Source organism: Alligator sinensis, unplaced genomic scaffold (genome assembly GCF_000455745.1).
Source record: "Alligator sinensis unplaced genomic scaffold, ASM45574v1 scaffold250_1, whole genome shotgun sequence".
Classification (NCBI taxonomy): Eukaryota; Metazoa; Chordata; order Crocodylia; family Alligatoridae; genus Alligator; species Alligator sinensis.
The window spans coordinates 2,394,526-2,414,261 of NW_005841888.1; the positions used below are offsets into that span (position 1 = coordinate 2,394,526).

The window sequence follows — 19,736 nt, forward strand, 5'->3', positions numbered from 1 at the left end:
CAGCAACCTGGGCACTTTGGGGGGCTCATGCAGAGCCCCCCATGCAGCATGGGGCAGTGGGGGAGCAGCAGCGATTGCCCCCTGGTGGGAGGAGCAGTCAGTCTGGGGGGGTTTCTGTTTTTTTTTTCTTAAAGGGCTGGAGCTGGGGCAGGCGGGACAACCATGAAGGGATGCAGGGGGAGTAGGGGGTTTGGGAGGCTCATGGAGAGCCCCCCCCCATGCAGCATGGGGAAGTGGAGGGCAGCAGGGATCACCCCTCCCCCCCACCCAGCAGCACCCAGTGAGTCAGGGCTTTTTTTTCCCCAAGTGCTGGGAGCTGGGGTGGGTAGGGCAGCCATTGCTGGGCTGGGAGGGATGGGCCTGGTTGATTTGGAGATTCGGCAGCAGCTGAGACTCTGAATGAGATTCAGCTAAATTGATTCGGTACAGTGATTTAAATCACCAAATCAAATCACTGTCCCCTGAATCAGCCAAATCCAAAGCCGAAGCAAATACTAGCCGTTTCTCACAAGCCAACCATATACCAAAGCCAAAGTGAGATCCAGAAACAGAGTCTACAATACAATCCAGGGGATCCAGGGGGCAATCCACAGGTAGAAGTCCAAAACAGAGCCAAACCAGGGCCATGAGCCAGAAAAAACAGAACCACTGGGAAATCCAAAACTGAAGTTCAGAAATAAGCTGAAAAACAGAGTTAGGAACCAGAAGGGTTGCCACAGCAGAACTGTTGACTAGCTTGCACACCCAGGGCTCCAGGTGGTGCTAAATGGGTAGGCAGTGCTCCCAGCACCTAATCAGGATGCTTGATGCTCCTAAACTGGAGTGAAGTTCATTAGCTGGGGCTTGCTGCAGATGTGGCTGTCTACAGCAAGGTGTGGCTTGCCTGCTCAGAGTACCTGACAGCAATGGCTCCAGACTGGTCTGCCTGATCAGCAGGGATCCTGGCTCTCCCCTGATAAAAAAAATGGCAAATTCTCTGATAATCCCCCTGAAATCCATGATTAAAATTAAAGGCACCCACAACCCCCTAACATACCTGTGAAGCCCTGTTTGTGCCCCTCCCCCCCCCCACAACAGCCTCCCAGCCCCACACATGTGTGAGGGGAAGGGGCTGGGCAGGGGAAAGGGAAGAGGAGTGTGCCTCTGTGCCTGCTCCCAGGAGTAGGGCCGGGGGGGCGAGGGCAGTGATGCCCCTCTGCATGCTTCACACATGCTGCCTGACTGAAGGGAAGGGGGGGGAGTTCACATCTGGCAGCCACCACCACCCCATGCTGCTGTTTTTGTGCTGTTTGTCTGCAGAGCTGTATGTATAACCGGCCATGGCAAAGTAGTGTGGGGCGCAGCAGTGGCGGCAGCGCAAGGCAATGGCGGCCACCATGTGCGAACCCCTTCTCCCTCCTGTCCGGCCAGGCAGCATGTGTGGGGGCCACTGAGGGGCACCTCTGCCCTTGTCCTCCCAGCCCTGCTTCTGGGAGTGGGCACAGAGACACACTTCCCTTTCCTACTCCCCCATTTTGGATCTGGCTCAGCCCCCAGCCAGCTTCCCCCCCCAGCCCTGCCCTGCAACCCCCAATACTCACTTACTTTAGGCTCCAGGAACAAACAATGAGCCTGATCCAAGCCTTGGATGAGCCCCAGGCCCCACCCTTCCCCCTGTCCCTCCCCCTCCGGACAGGGTTGGGGGTTTCTCTGCCATTTTTGCAATTAGCTCTTGCAGGCTGGAACTCTGCCCACCTGCAGATCTCTCCACAAAACCAGGAAATCCATGGGTTTCTCTACTAAAAGGTAAAATCCATTTTTTCTCTAATAAAAATGGGTAATCTGTGGTTTTTTCTGTTTTTCCATGGGAAACGGAAAACCCAGATCCCTGACAGTTAAATTCCTTGTACTTAATATTTAACATGCTATTTATATTTCCTAGTATAATGCCTTATCTTCATTACTGATATCATTGCTCTATAATATTATATCTGCAGCTTGTGCACAGTGCCTAGAGGTGAGTGACTCAGTAAAAATAAATACTTGCTGGATTTCCAACCAATCACCTTACACTTCACTTACGAAGAAATGACAGGAATGAGATGAAATGTCTCTTGTGTGTGCCTTGATGCATCAACTGGACAAACTCATGCCATAGTGATCTATCCAGGAGCAAACAATCTGATGAACCAGAACACTGTTAGTTTGATTGGGAAGCAAAGCAGTATTAGACAGACAAACACTAAGGCATTTATGTGGATAATTCTAAACTAGTGACAGATGCTGCCAAGGTGTGTTTAGAAGGAGGATGAGAGTATGGGACCAATTTATAATGATTAGAAAAAGGAGTCATAGAAATGAAAATAAAGTTCACTTTCATTTGGCTGGCTCCTGAGCCCCAGTGAGATAATGCATGATGTTCTGGATCAGGGGTGGCCGGCCAGGCCATTCTATCCAGCACATGGGGACCCTAAAAAATTTAGAAAATATTTAGCTGCTCCTGGCTGCCTGTCAAAGATGACTGGAGCCAGGGGCAGTAGGGCCCAGGGGGAACTGTCAGCAAGATGCAGCAGCCCAGCCTCGCCTCACCCCCAGCCATTTCCCTGCCTTCCTGCCCCTGCAATGCTCCAGCACCATGTGGCTCCTGGCTGCATTGCCAGACCGTGGGAGCACGGGGCCCACACCAGTAAGTGTGTGTGTGTGTGTGTGTGTGTGTGTGTGTGTGTGTGTGTAGGGAGGGATTGTGCATGTCTGTGTGTAGGGAGGGACTGTGTGGGACTGTGTGTGGGCGTGTGCATGCGTGTGTAAGGAGGGACTTTGCACATGTGTGTGTGCATGCATAGGGAGGGACTATGTGTGTGTCTGTCTGCGTGTGTAGGGAGGGACAGTGTGTATGTCTGGAGGGACAGACTGCATGTGTGTGTGTGTCTATGTGTGTGTGTGTGTGTGTGTGTGTTCATAGGGCGAGTCCCACATGCACCCACACCCCCCTCGCACTGCCATACACACAGACCCCCATACCTCCTTACACACCCCAGACACCCTCCCCCCACACACATCCCCCGCAAACCCCATACCCACCCACACTCCATATATCGACCCCCCACATGCTCCCTCACCCCCCACACCTATCCACCCCCACAGACACACTAAGTCACCCCCACACACCCACATGCACCCCACAAACCTATACCCATCCACCCAGAATATACAAAAGTAAGATTTCATTTTAAGCTATGTACAATCACCTCTGTGTACACTACACAAACATGTATAAACCATGTAAACCAGGACAAAAATATTTTTTGAAATCAAATTAATAACGTTGTAGATGTTTGATTTTTAGAATATCATTTGGTAGTTTTCTGGTTCCAAGATGGCAAAACCCCTTGCTGAAAGGAGTACTTCCGGGGGCAAGGAGAGGGACTTCTGGTGGCAAAGGTCAGTGGTTGTGGGGAGGACTTCCAGGGGGCAGGGCACCTGTCAGGGGGCAGACCTACCCATGTGGTCCTCCACCCGAAATAATTGCCTGCCCTTGTTCTAGACTGTTCCAAGTGCACATTTCACAGACTGGATTAAGACTTTAAGGGCTTAGTCTTGGATGTGCTGCTTACATGAGGAATACAGAATCAGATCTTCAATGTTTGGATCAATGCATGGCTCTTCCCTCAAAAATGACTGAAAATGGCATTCTGGTGTTCCTCTTACTTGGGTCTCACTAACTGCTGTATCAGTTAATCCAGTCTTTAAGTAATCTTTTTTCTCCAAATGCCATCCTTAAAACTTTTCCTAGGCTCTGAGAGACAAACTTAGTCCTTCTAATTTCATTCATTATCAATAACAGAGGTTTTACAGGACAAACTGTTTGCAGCTATATCTGCGTAACCCAATACCTTGAAATTATACTTGCACTGACATCTGTGTAACCTTGCTGAAGACTAATGAAGATGCATAGGTGTCAACTAAGGCATACTTTGAAGATAAGGTGGCTACTCAAGTATAACTAAGAGGTTAATTTGTCCTGTAATATTTTGGGAAAGCACCAAGTTTGACTGTCAAAACACAAGGTGAGTGTGCAGGCCCAGTAGTTTGAACAGACATCTGTAGAGACAATACAAGTCTACTTTTGTTTGCTCACTTTTTAAGGCATTGTAGTTTGGATATGCAGACCTGTTCAGACCTAGTTTTGTTTTTCAGCCAGGGTTAGAGCTTTAGCTAAATAGTTTAACAAAGGCACCTGGTAGTGAGTGAATATTTCTTACTAGAGTAAGTGTGAGTATACAGATCAAAGGGTCTGCACTGGTTTTCAGGGGAAACCTGAAAACCAAGACTTAATAATGACATGAAGTGGTCAACTTTTCTCTACAAAAGCTGAAATAATTTGTTTCTAAGCAGGTAAAACGTCTCAAGAATATCTCAAATATCTTAATATACATGTATGTTTTTACTTGGCTAAGTGAACACAGAACCAGAAAGATATTTTAAAGGGAAGGAACCCAGCATTTTCATAGCTTTCATTTCTTCTAGGGTTACCATATGTCTGGGTTTTCCTGGATACGTCCTCTTTTTTGGCCCCGTCCTTTTGTCCATGCAGGTTTTTAAAATATGAGCAAATGTCTGGGTTTTATTTTGTCTCCACTTTTCCTGGGCACAAACAGCTTGGAGGCTTGGGGATGGGCACAGCAGGTAAAGTGATTGGCTGCTGGAGGTCATGTGCTCTGCATGTGGGCCCTAGCAAGTGTGTGTGTGTGTGTGTGTGTGTGTGTGTGTGGCAGCTGCACAGGCAGCAGAGCTGAGGGACAGGAGGCTCTGAGTTGGGAGTGAGGGGCACCAGCAGGGCTGGGGGATCAGGGGGTTGTGGGTCAGGAGTGAGGGATACCAGCAGCGCTGAGGGGGCATGGGCATAGGAGTGAGGGGCAGAGGCAGGGCACAGGCATATCACTGCTCACCCCCAATCATATACCCCCTTCCCCTCTCCCCCTGTCCCGCCAGTTCCCCCGCACTGGCTTCCTGCCTCCTCCCACCCCTGCCAGCTCCCCATCCCCTTCCACCCCGCAGGTGTCCTCTTTTTTGATCCAGGAAATATGGTAACCCTATTTTTACTACTCAGTGAAATGATGGTCTAAAAACTGCCATATACTCTGGCGGTCAGTGATGAGAGACTGTGAGAAAACTCTGTACTCTCAACATTTAAATATAACGTTCACAAGAAATAGAGGTGCAGTGATCACCTCAGGTAGGACATCACGTATAAGCAGGGAGCCCACAAGGAATTAGAAAAGGGAGTGACCAGCAAAGAAAGAATAAGATAGTATAGGGAGAAAGCAAGGATTGCCAAAAGTTAATGTGAGTTTGGCTTTCCAAAGGAACTTAAAACAAATAGCAAAATACCTGCTAGCCCAGTACAAAAGAACAAAATAAAAAGAGGGGCTGCTATTCAATGAGGCTGGGGTAGAGAGTAAAAAGAATCTAAGTGCAGCCTGAAAACAGATTCAATGCTTTGCCTCAGTTTCCACTACCAGTGCTGTAGAGTAGGGGTTGCCAACCGATGGTATTCATCACTTGGAAACAACAGAAAAGGAAAAGACCACAATGACTGAAAAAAGCACAGGATGCTTATAAGGCACCTGTATGATGTGGCTATGAAAAAGTTTTAAAGTATTTCCAGTAGAGATACAGCAGTATAACAACATTATACAAGACGCCTGGACAATGTCATCTGGACTACCGAGTACAATTCCAGTCTTACATGTTTAAGACGAATTCAAAGCTGCAACAGGTGTTGAAGGCCTGAGTTCAATCAGGAGACTGGAGAGCCTTATGGATGGATATAAAAAAACTTGACTTGTTTAGCTTAGCAAAATGAAGTCTGAGGTGGACATAATAGCTCTCTATATATACTTTGGGGGATAAACACTTCAGTGACAGAAGAGCTATTTAAGCTATAGGATAATGTTGGCACCAAGACCAAATGGGTTTAAATTGGCCATGAATAAATTTAGCCTGGAAATTAGAGGAACGTTTCTGATTATCAGAGCAGCGAGGTACTTCAGTAGCAGGGACAAACAATTTACTAGTTTTAAGATGAACCTGCTCAGTTTATAAATAGGATAACATGACATAGTTCCTATGATATCTGTATTTTAGTTTTGAGACTACTTAATTAGAGGTTTGTACTTATAACAAAAATTGAAGACAGCTCCGGTTGGCAACTAAAAGCATCCCCACACAGTATGTACAACAGAAGAATAAAACTACTTTGAGTGCAATGACATTGCAAGAACTATTTTTCAGTCTAAACTATCCCAGAGAAAGTATGCACATTTACTATTAAAATAAACAAATTAGAATGCCACTGCCACTCTCTCCTATCTGCATTTCAGTATCACTTTAAATGTTTGCACATGAAAAATGCAGAAGGAATTGTTAACATTTTAAATAACTATTTTAAATAAAAAATATATTAGAGAAATACTGCAGGAATATATAAAGGCAGTCTAACTTGTCTCATTTAATACGGAGTCTTATTCTCAAGTGTCTTGAACCTTGTGTTGTTGTTTATAGCAGTATGGTTAAAAATGCTATCAGATCACAATAGTAACACTCACTTTGTACCAATGAAATCCATGGCAAATGTACTGAAGTCAATGGAGAATCAAGCCTTTTGTCTGTTCCCTGATTAAGAAAGGTGCTGAACAGCTGTAATTTCCAAAGCTGATAAGAGGTACAAATGATCAACACTTCTCAGGATCTGGCCTTTAAAGGTATTAATGAATTTAAATATTCTTTAGGAAGCTGTTTCATTGTAATTATTTTATCAGGTCAGTCTCTTAATTACATGCTTAGTCATTAATTTAACTGAAAATAATGCTTATGCTGAAATATTGTATATTTCTGAATCATAGGGTGTATTATTTACACATTTGGGTCTGTTTCTCATTTTCCTGTTACATTTATTAGCACATTAGTTTCACGGGGAATTCCAGTAAAATGTAGAAGTGTAGTGGCAATACCATAGCAGAGACTTTTGCAAAACGGCCCTGCTGCTTCTTTTAATTGACCAGGTGACCTTACCACCTCCGAGAGGAAAGATTGTACTGACTTGTCTCCCAGATGTTAACTATCTCTTCTTTACAAATGCTTAAGATTTGAAACTCCTGTCATTCTCTAAATACCATAGAAAGGAATTTAAAAAAGGAGTTCCTAGCTAGTCCAAAAGGTTTTATCATCATCTTTGTTTTCCACCTTTTGGAGACATTGTTAAGTATTTACTGTACTAATGGAAAATAGTAGTTTATCTAGGCATTGTCAGTTAGTTTTTAACTAGAAATGATATTTCTAAGCTTGCACTTGAGAATTTTTTTATGAGGACTTTTGTCCTCTACTATAACAAAATAAGCATCTAATGTTCTTTCTGCATTCTGCACCTGTATTATTTTAGTCTTTCGACAGTGTGATTTAATGCAGATGGTAATAATTTTGTTGCTACAATTATACCTTAATTCCACACAGTGTGTGTGGGATGTGTGACCCTTTCATGCTTTCAGCAACTATTAAAAAAATGCAAACTTTGGCTCCCCTAGTGAAAATATGACTCCATTGCAGGAGATTTCTAGCTACTGATATACAATACATAATGCTGTATTTTCAAGCATAATATATGCTTATTAATAAAGAAATGAATTAAATATTTATTTAGGAGCAACCAATATTGGGTAATTCAATTTAAAGTATTTTAAAAATCCTTCACAAAAGACACAGTATTAGACACTTAAAAACTAGCTGAGATTGTTACAGTAATAGTCTGGACCCCGAATGAACTCTAACAATAACATGTCATATAACATTAGCAAAAGACACTTTAGTGTTTTCAGGGGACACTATTTATTATTTATTAAACATTACATATCTCAGTGTTCAAAGATCCACATTTTTCTGCAAAAATATTGCTAAGTGAAATCTGTAAATGAATAAATGCACTCCAAATTTGAATGTATGTATTTACATGCATACATACGTTTTTCTTTGCACCTCTGGCTTGCTAATATACTTCTAGAAAGCACCATTTATTCTTAACCTAAAATGAACCAGTTCACCCTCACTGTAATTGAATGGACCAAAGACTTTAATAGATAAGACCAGAGACCAATTTGTTTCAGCCCATTTTCATTCCAAAATCTGCAAGTTAACTACCTTTTGTTCACCATATTTGTCTATGAGAAGTTGTAATCACAACTCTTAATTACTGAAAAAATTACTGCATTGCAAAAACCCCCCAGCAAGCAGCTTCATTATTGAACCTAAAATACAGAACTGCAGCTCAGTTGCTAACAGTAACGGTTTCTGAAACATGAAGAGAAAACTCTTAGAAACTCAAGATTGTTATATGAAACCATGAAATCTTTATATGAACATATTAAGCATTTTTAAATCTATTCCTATTTTTTAGCTTTAGAATGTCACACATTTCAAATAATAAGTATGACATAAAAGCATAACAAAAGCTAAATCAAAAGCACAATAAAAAAGGAGGTCCTGTGTGTCGAGTCTATTGTAATTAAGACCAGAGATTCAATACCTATTGCTACCAGCCAGGTATCATAGCAACCTTGTGTCACTGAATACTGCTGGAAAACTGTTCGGCACCAGCAAGACTTTGCTTTAGGAAAATCTGCAGTGGCACTACAGATTGTCAACATCTGTGGGTGTTGCTATGGGCAGTATAACAAAGAAATCTATATATAAAATAGGTACAAAAGGGGAACTGACAGGAAGAATATAGAAAGCAAAATAGAAAATTCAAGTAGGTATGAATGAAGGATCATTTTGTCACAAATATAACTTCTGCATCACCATTCTAACACCCATCTATATGCACCAAGTTATGCTATATTAAAACAGCAACTAAATGCATACCAAACACTACCCTACTGCTTACTAAAACTGCACTTGTACCATTTATCATCAGTTTTAACATGAAGGTAAAACTAAGCCACTTTTAAGATAATATTTAAACTTCCACATATAGATGCTAGATAGTCCTGTATAAATGTGAAGAAAAGAAAAAAGCAGGTTACTATGAACAAGAACCCAATATTGATTTTTCTGCGGTGCAGTAAAGCATCTCCATTCTATTTGGCTGCTGTCAAAGCCACTCTTTAACAGCTGGAGTCAAATTGCACTATTTACAGCAAGAGCCCTTGTCAAGTGGACCATAAGTATTCTAACAATACACTATTCAAATGGCACTTTGCCACACAAATTGCTGACTTGATGAATACCCTATGTCAATGACTAAGGCCAATATAAAAGTTTCATTTTTATGAGAGGTTTTACATTCACACATTAAGTAAAGCTTTCTTTGAAGAACTATTAAGCTATATATTTCAGGCCTTTTGACGTTGAAAATAATTAAAATCTGTTTAAATACATCAAGGGAGTTTGACAACATTAATATGGATCTTGTGTTAACTACATTTGTCACACCCTTCTGTTATTGGTACTCCCACTGGCACGTGCAGCACAATAAAAGAATTAAAATGGCCAAAGCACCATGAAATCAAAGCATTCATCTTTTGTATCTCCGATTTACATGACGACAAATGTTTTGAAAGAAGAACCTTTGATGTTGTACTGATATTGAAAGAGGGTGGGGGTTTCCTCCTTTCAGCTTTTTTATTGTAAAAATAGTATTATAATAAAATAAACTGTAGTATTTAAAATGTTATAAATTCTGTGCTGAATTCCTTATGCCATGTTTGAATGAATAGTTCGGGTGTATAAAATTGGGACTATTTAAAATAATAAAACGAACAGGTCTGGATTGCTGGTTTTCACTTTTCCTGATTCAATATTCCCATCTCCTGAAACTGAGAACTTCTCAAATATTTTACTCTAAAAGGTGATGGTAAAATGTGTAAGACACATATTGGCAGACAAAAATGAAAACAGAATACTTCTAATTCACTATTTACCGGTAGAAAGGGATGTGTTATTAAAATCAGTCATAGCCATTAGGTTGCTTTTAGACAATTTGTCAAACAAGCAATTTAACAATGATTGCATTCATGCTTGCTAACATTCTACTTTTGTTTGGTATCTGGAGATTTTCATATTAAACTTAGATCTGCGATCAGTTTTAAGAGAGAAATGTGGAAGGAAACACTAGATCCACTAAAGTAAGTGGCAAAGCTCCCATTGATCAGATTTTCATCAATAAAGCTTACTTTATGTTGCAATCTAAGAGTATTTCAAAACATTTTTAAATAAAATGACCTTACAGAATCATCATGGTGCTTTTCCCAACAAAAGCAAAGAATAACATTTAAAAATCTGAATTGAAAAAGAAAAAAATGTATTAATGATTACCTTATAGATAAATGGCTAGGTCATCCCCTCCTCTATTATAACCTAAAAGAGGGAGCTCTCATAAGAAAACATCCTCATAAAGACCTCACAAATTTCCCTAGGGCTCAGCAGTCTGCCTCACCACAGAGAATGATAATAGACCTGCTCCATTTCTATTAGATTTCAGGGATCCACAAAGTTAGGGACACAACAAGAGGTCCTGTTCCTATTCACTCTATCAGACCTCCTGGATTTGCACTATCAGAAGATCTCCTTGGTCATTTCTGCCGCCCTAGATATAACTATACGATGTCCAAAACTATACAGGTTTCCAGCCTCTCCCGTGCCAGATCTATTGAACATCCTCTGCAAGGACTGGAGAAAGAATGGAGAAATGGTCTGTTTGTGCTGGAGGAATGATTTTCATGGGTAACAGATCCCCTTTATGTGCAAATCTCAGTGGATATGCACAAACAAGGTATCAGTTAATATACCTCAGTACATTTGGTGAACACAATACAAATAGAATCACAAAAAGAAAGAAAAAATATTTTGGCAGCCCTGGACAAGACACAGAAACTGCTGCCTCCTCACCCCAATAATTCCCTTTTCAATAACATATTTACATTGGTACAACAGTAGAAATTATTGACCATCAAAAATTAAGTGCAATAAATGGAACAACTTATTACAAAAACTGAAATACTCAGAAAAAAGCTTGCTTATGAAACATATTACATCAGCACTGTTTTATTTCTACTCCACCAGCAAGGAATAATAAAGTTACTGAATTATACTTATAGCCATGCATAACTGACTAGTTAAAATTCTCATTTTATAATCAGATAAAAATCACTTCCCCTTTTGTTATGTCAGTTCTTCCTTTGATCAATTAGTTAAATTCACAGTTTTAAAGGTAAAAAGTGTTAGGAATGTTATGTTTCTCTCTCAAGTCTCCTTTTCTCCATCTCACCCCCCACTATTTTTCTTATTTAAAGGTGCAGAAAGAAAACTATTTTTGATAATTTAATAGTGTGATCAGATTCTGTGTCAACGGCCTACAAGTGCACCATCTGCCCTGCAAGATGCTCAGCAGGATTATGGTCTAATAAGACTTTTCAGCAAATGGCACCAAAAGGAACTTCAGACATTAGACTGAGGTCAGTCAAAGGCTAAAGATAAATATGATGAGTTTGCCAGGCAGCAGTTTAAACTCAAATGCATACTTAAACGTATAGGTATATTAAATAAAAGGTCTAGAAAAAAAAAGAAGAATAGGACCTTGGATCTTCTTGTCATTTCCCAGACAAAATTCCCCAATTTTGGACAAAACAGTTTTTCAGACATTAGACTGAATAAAGCCAGGATGTTCAGCATAACTACAGAAAATATTCTGCTGTCTTTGTTTCCCAATATTATGAGTGCCTTATTTTATCCACTGCTGAACAACATAGTTTTGCTCTATGTTTACAGGTGAGGAATTAATGTTATGACTTTCTTTTGTTAAAAATGCTCAAAGCTCAATTAAACATGAAAAAACAGAGGCCTTGTATTTAGACATGTGACCATCAAAAATGCCATGAATGCATGTTCATTGGAAACTCTGTGTTTGAAAGAGATATGCATGGTCATCTAAAAAATTAAATATATCCATTAACTGCAGTTTTTATATAATTGGAATTTAATGTCTAAATAGTTAATAAATGTATACAGAGGTATAAATAGATATGAATAAGGCACAAACAAGTAAGTATGTTACATGCTGAACTTTCAACCTTAACTCTGTATTTCCTGATGTCTGACTCCTTTCTCAAACCTAATAGTACATTAATACTCACTTTAGTATGGAGTTCCTTTTTCTTATCTCTTAAGAAAACCCTTGGAAATGTCTTTTCCTGCAGCTGGAACTATTTGGTTTCAAAGCTTCTGTGAATATCTATCCAATAAAAGCCACAATTCTGTCCAACTTAAAATCTTCCTTCTATTTATTTGTGAGTCAATAATTTAATAGCCCAGACCCTCTTTTTATATGAATAATGGCCTACAATTGGTTATACTGGTGCAAATGAAAAAATGGTCCTACACCCTCCTGTGAGGGAAAAAAGGCTCCAGCTAGAGATATCAGGGCTCATATCAAATTCTTCTCTATTGGGTTTCTATGAGCGTACAGTGACATCCAGGAGTAATGTATCACACCTTGGAGCTCTGCAAGTTGGGACAATTCCCATATTCCCATTAGCACAATCTGAAGGAAACACCACAAATTTATAATCTTTTAAATTACCAGGCACTTACCATGGAGTAGGTTCTCAAAGGATGATCAGCATAAAATCTGAACAACTATACATTTCTCCTAGATAATATCCTGCTCATTCATTCTTACCTTATCTGAAGACTTCTCTGCATGAGGAAGATTGCATGACAGTGCACCAAGCTTATAAGAGCTAGAAGATTTGTATGCAGCATTTTTATGCCTTTGTGAGTTTTGAGATACTGGAAGTATAGAGTCCATCACTAAACAGTGTGAATCTTCAAAGGAAGTAAGAATTGCTTTTGCCATTTCACCTGTTTCATGCCGTTCTAGAGTACCTAGGAAATAGAATGCAAAAGATTGCCAACAGTCTGCAGGAATTCTTATATGAAACAACATTACTTCAAAAAAAAAAGTTTATCATCTTACAAGTAGATATGTTTGTAGTAGTTACTATAATCTACACTGGAAATATACACTCTCTATAGGGTTATTTAAGCAATAGATCCTATACAGCATTTTAGTACATTAATAAAATATAGGTATTTTTTCTAAATAAATTTAAAAAAAAATCTGTCTCTTAATTTCTCACATACAGAATGTATAAAACTTAGAAGTGTTCATAGTGTTGACGTGATGTTGATGGTCCAGGAAATATGACAAGGGAAATAATTTTTGTAAGTAGCAGTTTTTATTTGCATACGGCAATTTACACAAGCTTTTGTTCTATCTGCTACTTAAGCAGACACAACAGTGCTAAGCACTGTTTTTCTCCAAGAGACCTGAGGAAAAGTACTGTGATACCCAAAAACTGCATGGCTATCTCAGCTGTGCAGTTGGTCCAATAAAAAATATCACTCACAAATATTTTTTTTTCCTAGAACTTACAATATGTTGTACAATATATGAAAATACTCTAATGTACCATGTGCTACATAAAACTGGAGAGAAAAATGTTACTTGCCTTAACTATGTTTAAAATATTTCATTCTTCTATTAATTTTACTGTGACATCACTGATGTGTTATTCTTTAAAAACAAAATGTATATACAGTATATACATTATGTATGTTGTAATCAATAAACATTTATGGAATATTTTAGTGCTGTCCTCTAGTGTTCCAGATTACAAATAACAGAAGAAGCTACAAAATTATACTCATTTTCCAGACTCCCAAGTAAGATGTTTTCTCTATATGAATGTTTTCATCACAGTTAAACATATAAATGATGTTATAGTCAGGATTAACAGAAATTTTAAAAAACAAGGCTTCTATACTATTATCTGCATGGCTTTGAGGTATCTGGCTACCTGTCTGACCTGTTTTATCTGGAAGCAAAGACCACTAATTGCTACTTTCCTCATCTGATATGTTTTGTCTCTTTTCTTTTCCTTTTTTCTTGTTTTTCCTCCATCTCATTTTCTCATGTTGCTTCTCAGATTAGCTCTCTAGAGCACTATCCAATAAAAATCAGAAGTGTATCGACTGCTGATAACCACTTGCTTCTTAATTATGACCTAACATCAGGGACAAAGGACATATATATGCATTTTAAAAGTACTAACTACTTAACGTGAATTGTTTTTTGTTCCCAGGTCCGAATTTCTTGTACCTTGCAGTGATACCTGAATTTTCCCATTTGTTGCTACCAGAAAGAAAAAAAAAAAGTTTGTAACCCTGAAGTCCTACCAGTAACAGCTGCTAAAAAATATTGGACTGGGATTGAGGGATCTCATAAGGTGGTCTTCTGTTAAACTTTCATTTAATCTGAAATTATTTTTTTGAAACTCATTCCTCCCCTTTCGCCAAGCATAATATTCTTTTGTTTCTCAGCCTGGCTTTAAATTCTAAAGTAGAAAAGGTCAGTGAGCCTAATTCTGCTGTCTTTCCAGGACTGCACAGTAGTATCAGTGAAAATCAGATCAGAATAAAGTCCAATATTCATTCATCATGGACCAAACATCCACTATAACAAAGATAGAAAGCATGCAGGAACTAGGATTAAAGAAACCCAAGATTCAGGCAACCTATGAACACCTTAAAGTTAAACTGTCAATTCACTTAAAAAAAGACTTTAAAACATGGAGTTTCAAACTGAACCAAAAATTGCAAATCGAGACCAAGTGGAGCAACACAGCCATGTGGACTAGGGCCACAGTAAGTAATCTTCCTACATAGTTACAGTCTAAGTAAATGGACAGGTAGTCATGGAAGTTTTCTAATCTTCACCTGCCCTTGTGATGTCAGTCAATATTAAAGAGAACTGAAGGGCATCCAGATAAAAGCTTGCGAGGTATCTAACAGTCACAGAGTCAGAAGGGAAAAATGACAAAATCAAATAATATATTTTCTGGCATATTGTGGGGGAGGACTCCCTGGCTGTTTATAAACATATTTGCCTTTGAACAAGGCCCAAATATAAAGTTGTGTGTAATAGATCTGCATGAAGAGTACCACATGAAAATATGTGGAGTACCGCATGCCAAAAAACAAGCATTATCAGTTAGAGTGCCCCCTCAACCCAACAGACACTTGCCTGTTGGGTTGGGGGAGGGTGGGAAAAAAAAAGCAAAAACAAGCCTGCCTTCATCAGCCCTCCTGGCCAGAAAGAGGTGGAGGGAGCACTGGTCAGGACCACACTTCTCCCCAGCCCTGCCCTGCCCCCACTTCCCAGATCTAGGACCATCAGCAGGGAGCCAGTGAAGGGAACCGCAGCAGCTATGGGGCTGCTATTCCTGGCCTGAGCTGGAGGGGGGCCAGAGGGTGGAACAGAGCCCCTCACCTCTCAGACCCCACCAGCTACCCTGGTTGGGGATTGGGAGAAACTGGGCTGGGCCCCCAAGTCAAGGGGACTCTATTCCACCCCTCCTCCCCCTCCAGTTGAGGCCAGGCTTGCCCAGCAGCTGCTGCTGCTGTCACTCTCAAGAGGCCCAGCCAGAGCTGTGGGGAATGGGATGGAATGGGGTCTCAACACTTTGGGGGCCTAGCTCACCTCCACCAATACCCCAGCCGGTGAGGGGCCACAAGGCAAGGGGCTTCCACCCTCTCGACCTCTCCAGCTCACACCAAACACAGCAGCCCCACAGCTGCCATTGCTCCCTTCACTCCCTCCCTGCTGACAGCCCTGGAGGTGGGGCCCCACCACTTCGTGAAAAAATTAATGTTTGATGGAACACACATTCCTGAAGGTGCTCTAAAGCAGAGTCCCTGTATCGGTTACTTGACTAGATGAGGGTTAATTTTTCATGCAATTGCCCATTTTAGAAGTGCTCTACAGCTATGCATGTGTGTTAGGTCATGGCTATAGGGCACTTTCAGGGGCCATATCACATCTCACTTCTGTCTGTGCCCTAAGTTACTGAACTAAAGAGACTGAGTAAGAATTGTGGAAATTTGACAGTAACTCTGATTAGATAGGATTATTTGTGGCAGTGCAGATATTGCATTACAAGAAAAGCTATGGTGTGAAGAAGACTTGTTCCTAGAAAAGACTATTCAACTCTACAGGGCAGCAGAAACTGTGAAAACCCAGACCGCAGAGCTGAATGCACCAAATGGAGCCATCCATGCAGTAGGCATGAAAGAAATGCCATCTCACAGAATGGAATTTTCTGGTGGTAAGAATCCACCTTACCGGGTAGAATTTCCTATTAGCATGGAGAATGCTGAGAGAGAGAGAGCAAACAAGCAGACATGTAGCAAGTGTAGAAGACAATATGACCCCAAATGCACTGCATTTGGAAAGTTCTGTTTTAACTGTAACAAGAGGAACACGAAAACCTCAAGCATATACAGGTAAGAACATATCAGAAGAATTTTCTACAGATATGATAAAATCAAGCAAAAATCAATGAGAGGGACTGGGTTTTCTCAGTGATAGTGCACCATGACCAAAAGTGCAAGTTGGCTGGATCCCAGTACACAGACGCAAGTCCATTAAGACTTGGAAGAAAGCTTCCTACCAAAAACAAATTGGAACTGGGTCTGATACTTCATTGGTCCAGGAGGAAAGTGACAACTCCTGAAAGACTTGTTAAAAGCACTGAAGAAAAGGCAGAATAGGAAAGTGAGTGGTAAAGACTCACTTCAGAGTGATGTGATAGTAACCTCTCTTCATAAATGTGCATTGATGGATTTAGGGTTAATTGATTTTTGCTGTTGTTGTTAACAGGGAAAGTGTTGTGATAAAATGTATAATTTAGAGACACTCCCTAATTTAGAAAAGTTGGTAATTAGGAATGGTCCCTCAGATAGGTACTAGCTGATAAAGAGGGACAAAGGGTCTGCAGATGTTGCCTAAAGCTCTATAATTATAGCTTGTTGTTTAGTTCTTCTCATCCATTGCATGCCTGTATTATTGAACCCAATGATCACTACAAAGGCTGCTAGGTCTAAGTCAGGGGTGTTAAACATATGATCTGTGGGCCAGATACAGAACCATTTAATCTGGCCTACTGGTAGTCTGATGGACTACTACAAATTGTGGGGCATGGCCTCCCACAGAACTTGGGGTCCCTTGATCTTGATGAACATAGCCATCAGCTGCAACCCCCCTACTCTGCACTGCTGCCTGAATGCAGTCCACCACCACTGCATGCCTCCAGACTTGTGCTGTTGCCTGGATGCAGACTGCACCACCAAATTCATCCTGCTCTGCCCTGCAGCCCAGCCAAAGCCCTGTGTTGCTGCATGCCCCATGTCCCATAACACAACCAGCCCCTGGTTCCACTTGCTACCTACAGAGTGTAGTATTGCAGTAACTATAATTGCTTTGATTGCTTATATTGTTATTTTTCTTTTTATATAATGAAATACTTAACCATTAAGATAAACTAAATCTTTATATGATTTACTTTTTATAATATTTTGATCAGTCATTATTAGTGTTCTGGAATTAACCACCTATTTTAAATTTCCTATTGCTTTAGCATAAATATATTTGACCTATTGGTCTCATGATTTTAGATATATTTGACCTATTAGTCTCATGATTTTAGAATGTAAATTTAGTATAAGAAAAATACTTACGCAAGGTTTGTGGTATGTCTGGTGTATGTGGAAAGAGGTAACAAAAGAGTGAATGATGTATGTGTGTGACAACGTAAAGGAAGACAGTCCTCTTGCAGCAGGTGAAAATAGCCTTCTGTGGTTTAACAGTTAAAGGCTGCAGCGACGTTGAGTCAGTAGTTAAGGATTACCAAATACTAGATCATGCTTCACCCTGACGGCTAAAGACTGCAAGCAACCACCCCCCCGAAGGTTGCAGACCACAAAGCCAGAAGATCATGTCCTACCAATCCCAGCCTGCCAACAGGACAAGGAGGATGACCTTCGCGTCTGACTCAGTGGAATCCATAGGCTTGTATGAACAGCTATCACTATAAAGAATGAACACAAAGACAAGGCTTTGGGTCTTTTCCACATCCAAGAAGGAGTTTTGGGCACATCCAACAAGATTTGACTCCATCTCTCATGGTCAGTCTAGCCAGCCACCAGACTGACCTGAGCAACTTTAGAACTTGGTAACACCTTAACCTTTGTAGGAACCATCTAACTATCTGTGTGTGTGCTTGTCTCTTTTGTATGAATGAATGAATGAGTTATATGAATCAATGAATGAATGAACGTACATCATATGTATGTTAATGAGTGAAGCAGACAACCTTACTGTTTTTTATTCTTTTCATGTTGCGTGTTTTATGTCTTATGTTCCACTAAATGCGGCGTTGTGCCTTATCCCCTGATACGATTCCTTCTTGTTTTTAATTCACACTTTACGCCCTGTACACACAACAAGAGTTCCATGCTGCTACACACTCCCAACTCCACAAAGATACCTGGTCAGAGCACCACACTTCTGCCATCTGGTTCAGGACCCACAATGCTGCCCAAGCATGACCCCACTGCAGTTGCTGTTAGTTTTATTTTTTAAGTGATGATTTTTAATAATAAGTATAGCTTTTGTTGATTTTTTAATACACACACACACACAGAACTGAGGGGTAAAGAAGATCAGAGGATATATGAAAGCACGTGGTAGTGAGCTGGAGAAGACAGGGTATAAAGGTGAAAAACAGTTGGCATAGCTACATGAGATGTTTACTGCCAAGTAAATTAATTAGCTCCACAGTAAACATTGCTCATCTACGCATGCACTCCTATTAGGCTCGCATAAACTAATTAACTCCAATACAAGTTAACAGAAGTACTATCCTGCTGCAGAGTTTTTCATTCTGCAGCAGCATGTGTAGATACTGCCCCAGCTGGTTGGGGCATGAAAGTGCTTCAGTCAGGGGGCTGCCTGCAAGCCCTACACTGGAGCACCTTCATGCCTCAGCCAGCCCCTTGAAACACGTTGAGCCCAGGGGCAGCAGCCCCAGGCTGGCAGGTTGACTCCCAGAGCTCCCTGCCAGCCCAGGCTGCTCCGACCCAATTCAACATGCTGAGGTCCCACACGCACATACAAAGGGTGAGCCCAGGAGCAATAATTCTGAAGTTATTGCTTAACATTAATTGCATGTGTAGATGTGCCCAGAATCTCTTATCCAAGGATAATAATGTATTTTGCAAAGGTTGATGATTTAACCCCTATTTTATAGGTGAAGAAATCAAAACACATAAAAGTTACATGACTTGCCTCCAGTAACAAAGCAGGCCAGTGGCAGAAAAAGGAAGAAAGACAAACACCATAACAGTTCTACTCCTGATTAAGTCAAACATACAGCCTGTACAGAGCTCCATAATCTGGCCTAGGTGCTGTCCTGTTGGCCGACATGCTACGCCAGCTGACTTCATACCCCATGCCGGGTCCCAGTGTGCACTGCTCATGGCATGCACTGTGGGGCTGGATCTCAGGCTATGCTGCCCACAGTGCTTGCTCAGGCCAGCATCCCAGACTGATCTAGATAGGTGTCATATGCACTGGATCAGGCATGTAGGTGATGGTGGAGGAGGGGCTAATTTGGCCCATGGACATGGGTGACTGGTTAGGGGAGGCACTTCCCCTGCCAACAGAGAGTCAGCGACCGGTGCGTGGGTTCCCGCACAGCCGATTCTGTTGAGCCGCACCTGGCAGCGGCGCGCCGCTGGCACTTCCAGATCAGTGGGGTTGGTCACAGGGGGACCGCTGCTCCCCGTGCACTCCCCAGCTGGCACTC

At 41.1% G+C, this 19,736-nt stretch overlaps 1 protein-coding gene across 5 annotated transcripts in view; it reads right to left on the reverse strand.

Annotated features, from left to right (window-relative positions):
- The window catches only part of WDR72 (WD repeat domain 72), a 241,488-nt gene that overhangs the window by 154,106 nt on the left and 67,646 nt on the right, over positions 1-19,736 (reverse strand). For 4 of the 5 annotated variants that reach the window (XM_025197090.1, XM_025197089.1, XM_025197093.1 and 1 more), the window contains one exon: positions 12,710-12,915. The exons of the other annotated variant lie outside the window; for it this stretch is intronic. In XM_025197090.1, coding sequence (XP_025052875.1) covers positions 12,710-12,915 — 206 coding nt within the window. The remainder of the gene's footprint in view (positions 1-12,709; positions 12,916-19,736) is intronic. 5 annotated transcript variants of the gene reach the window in all.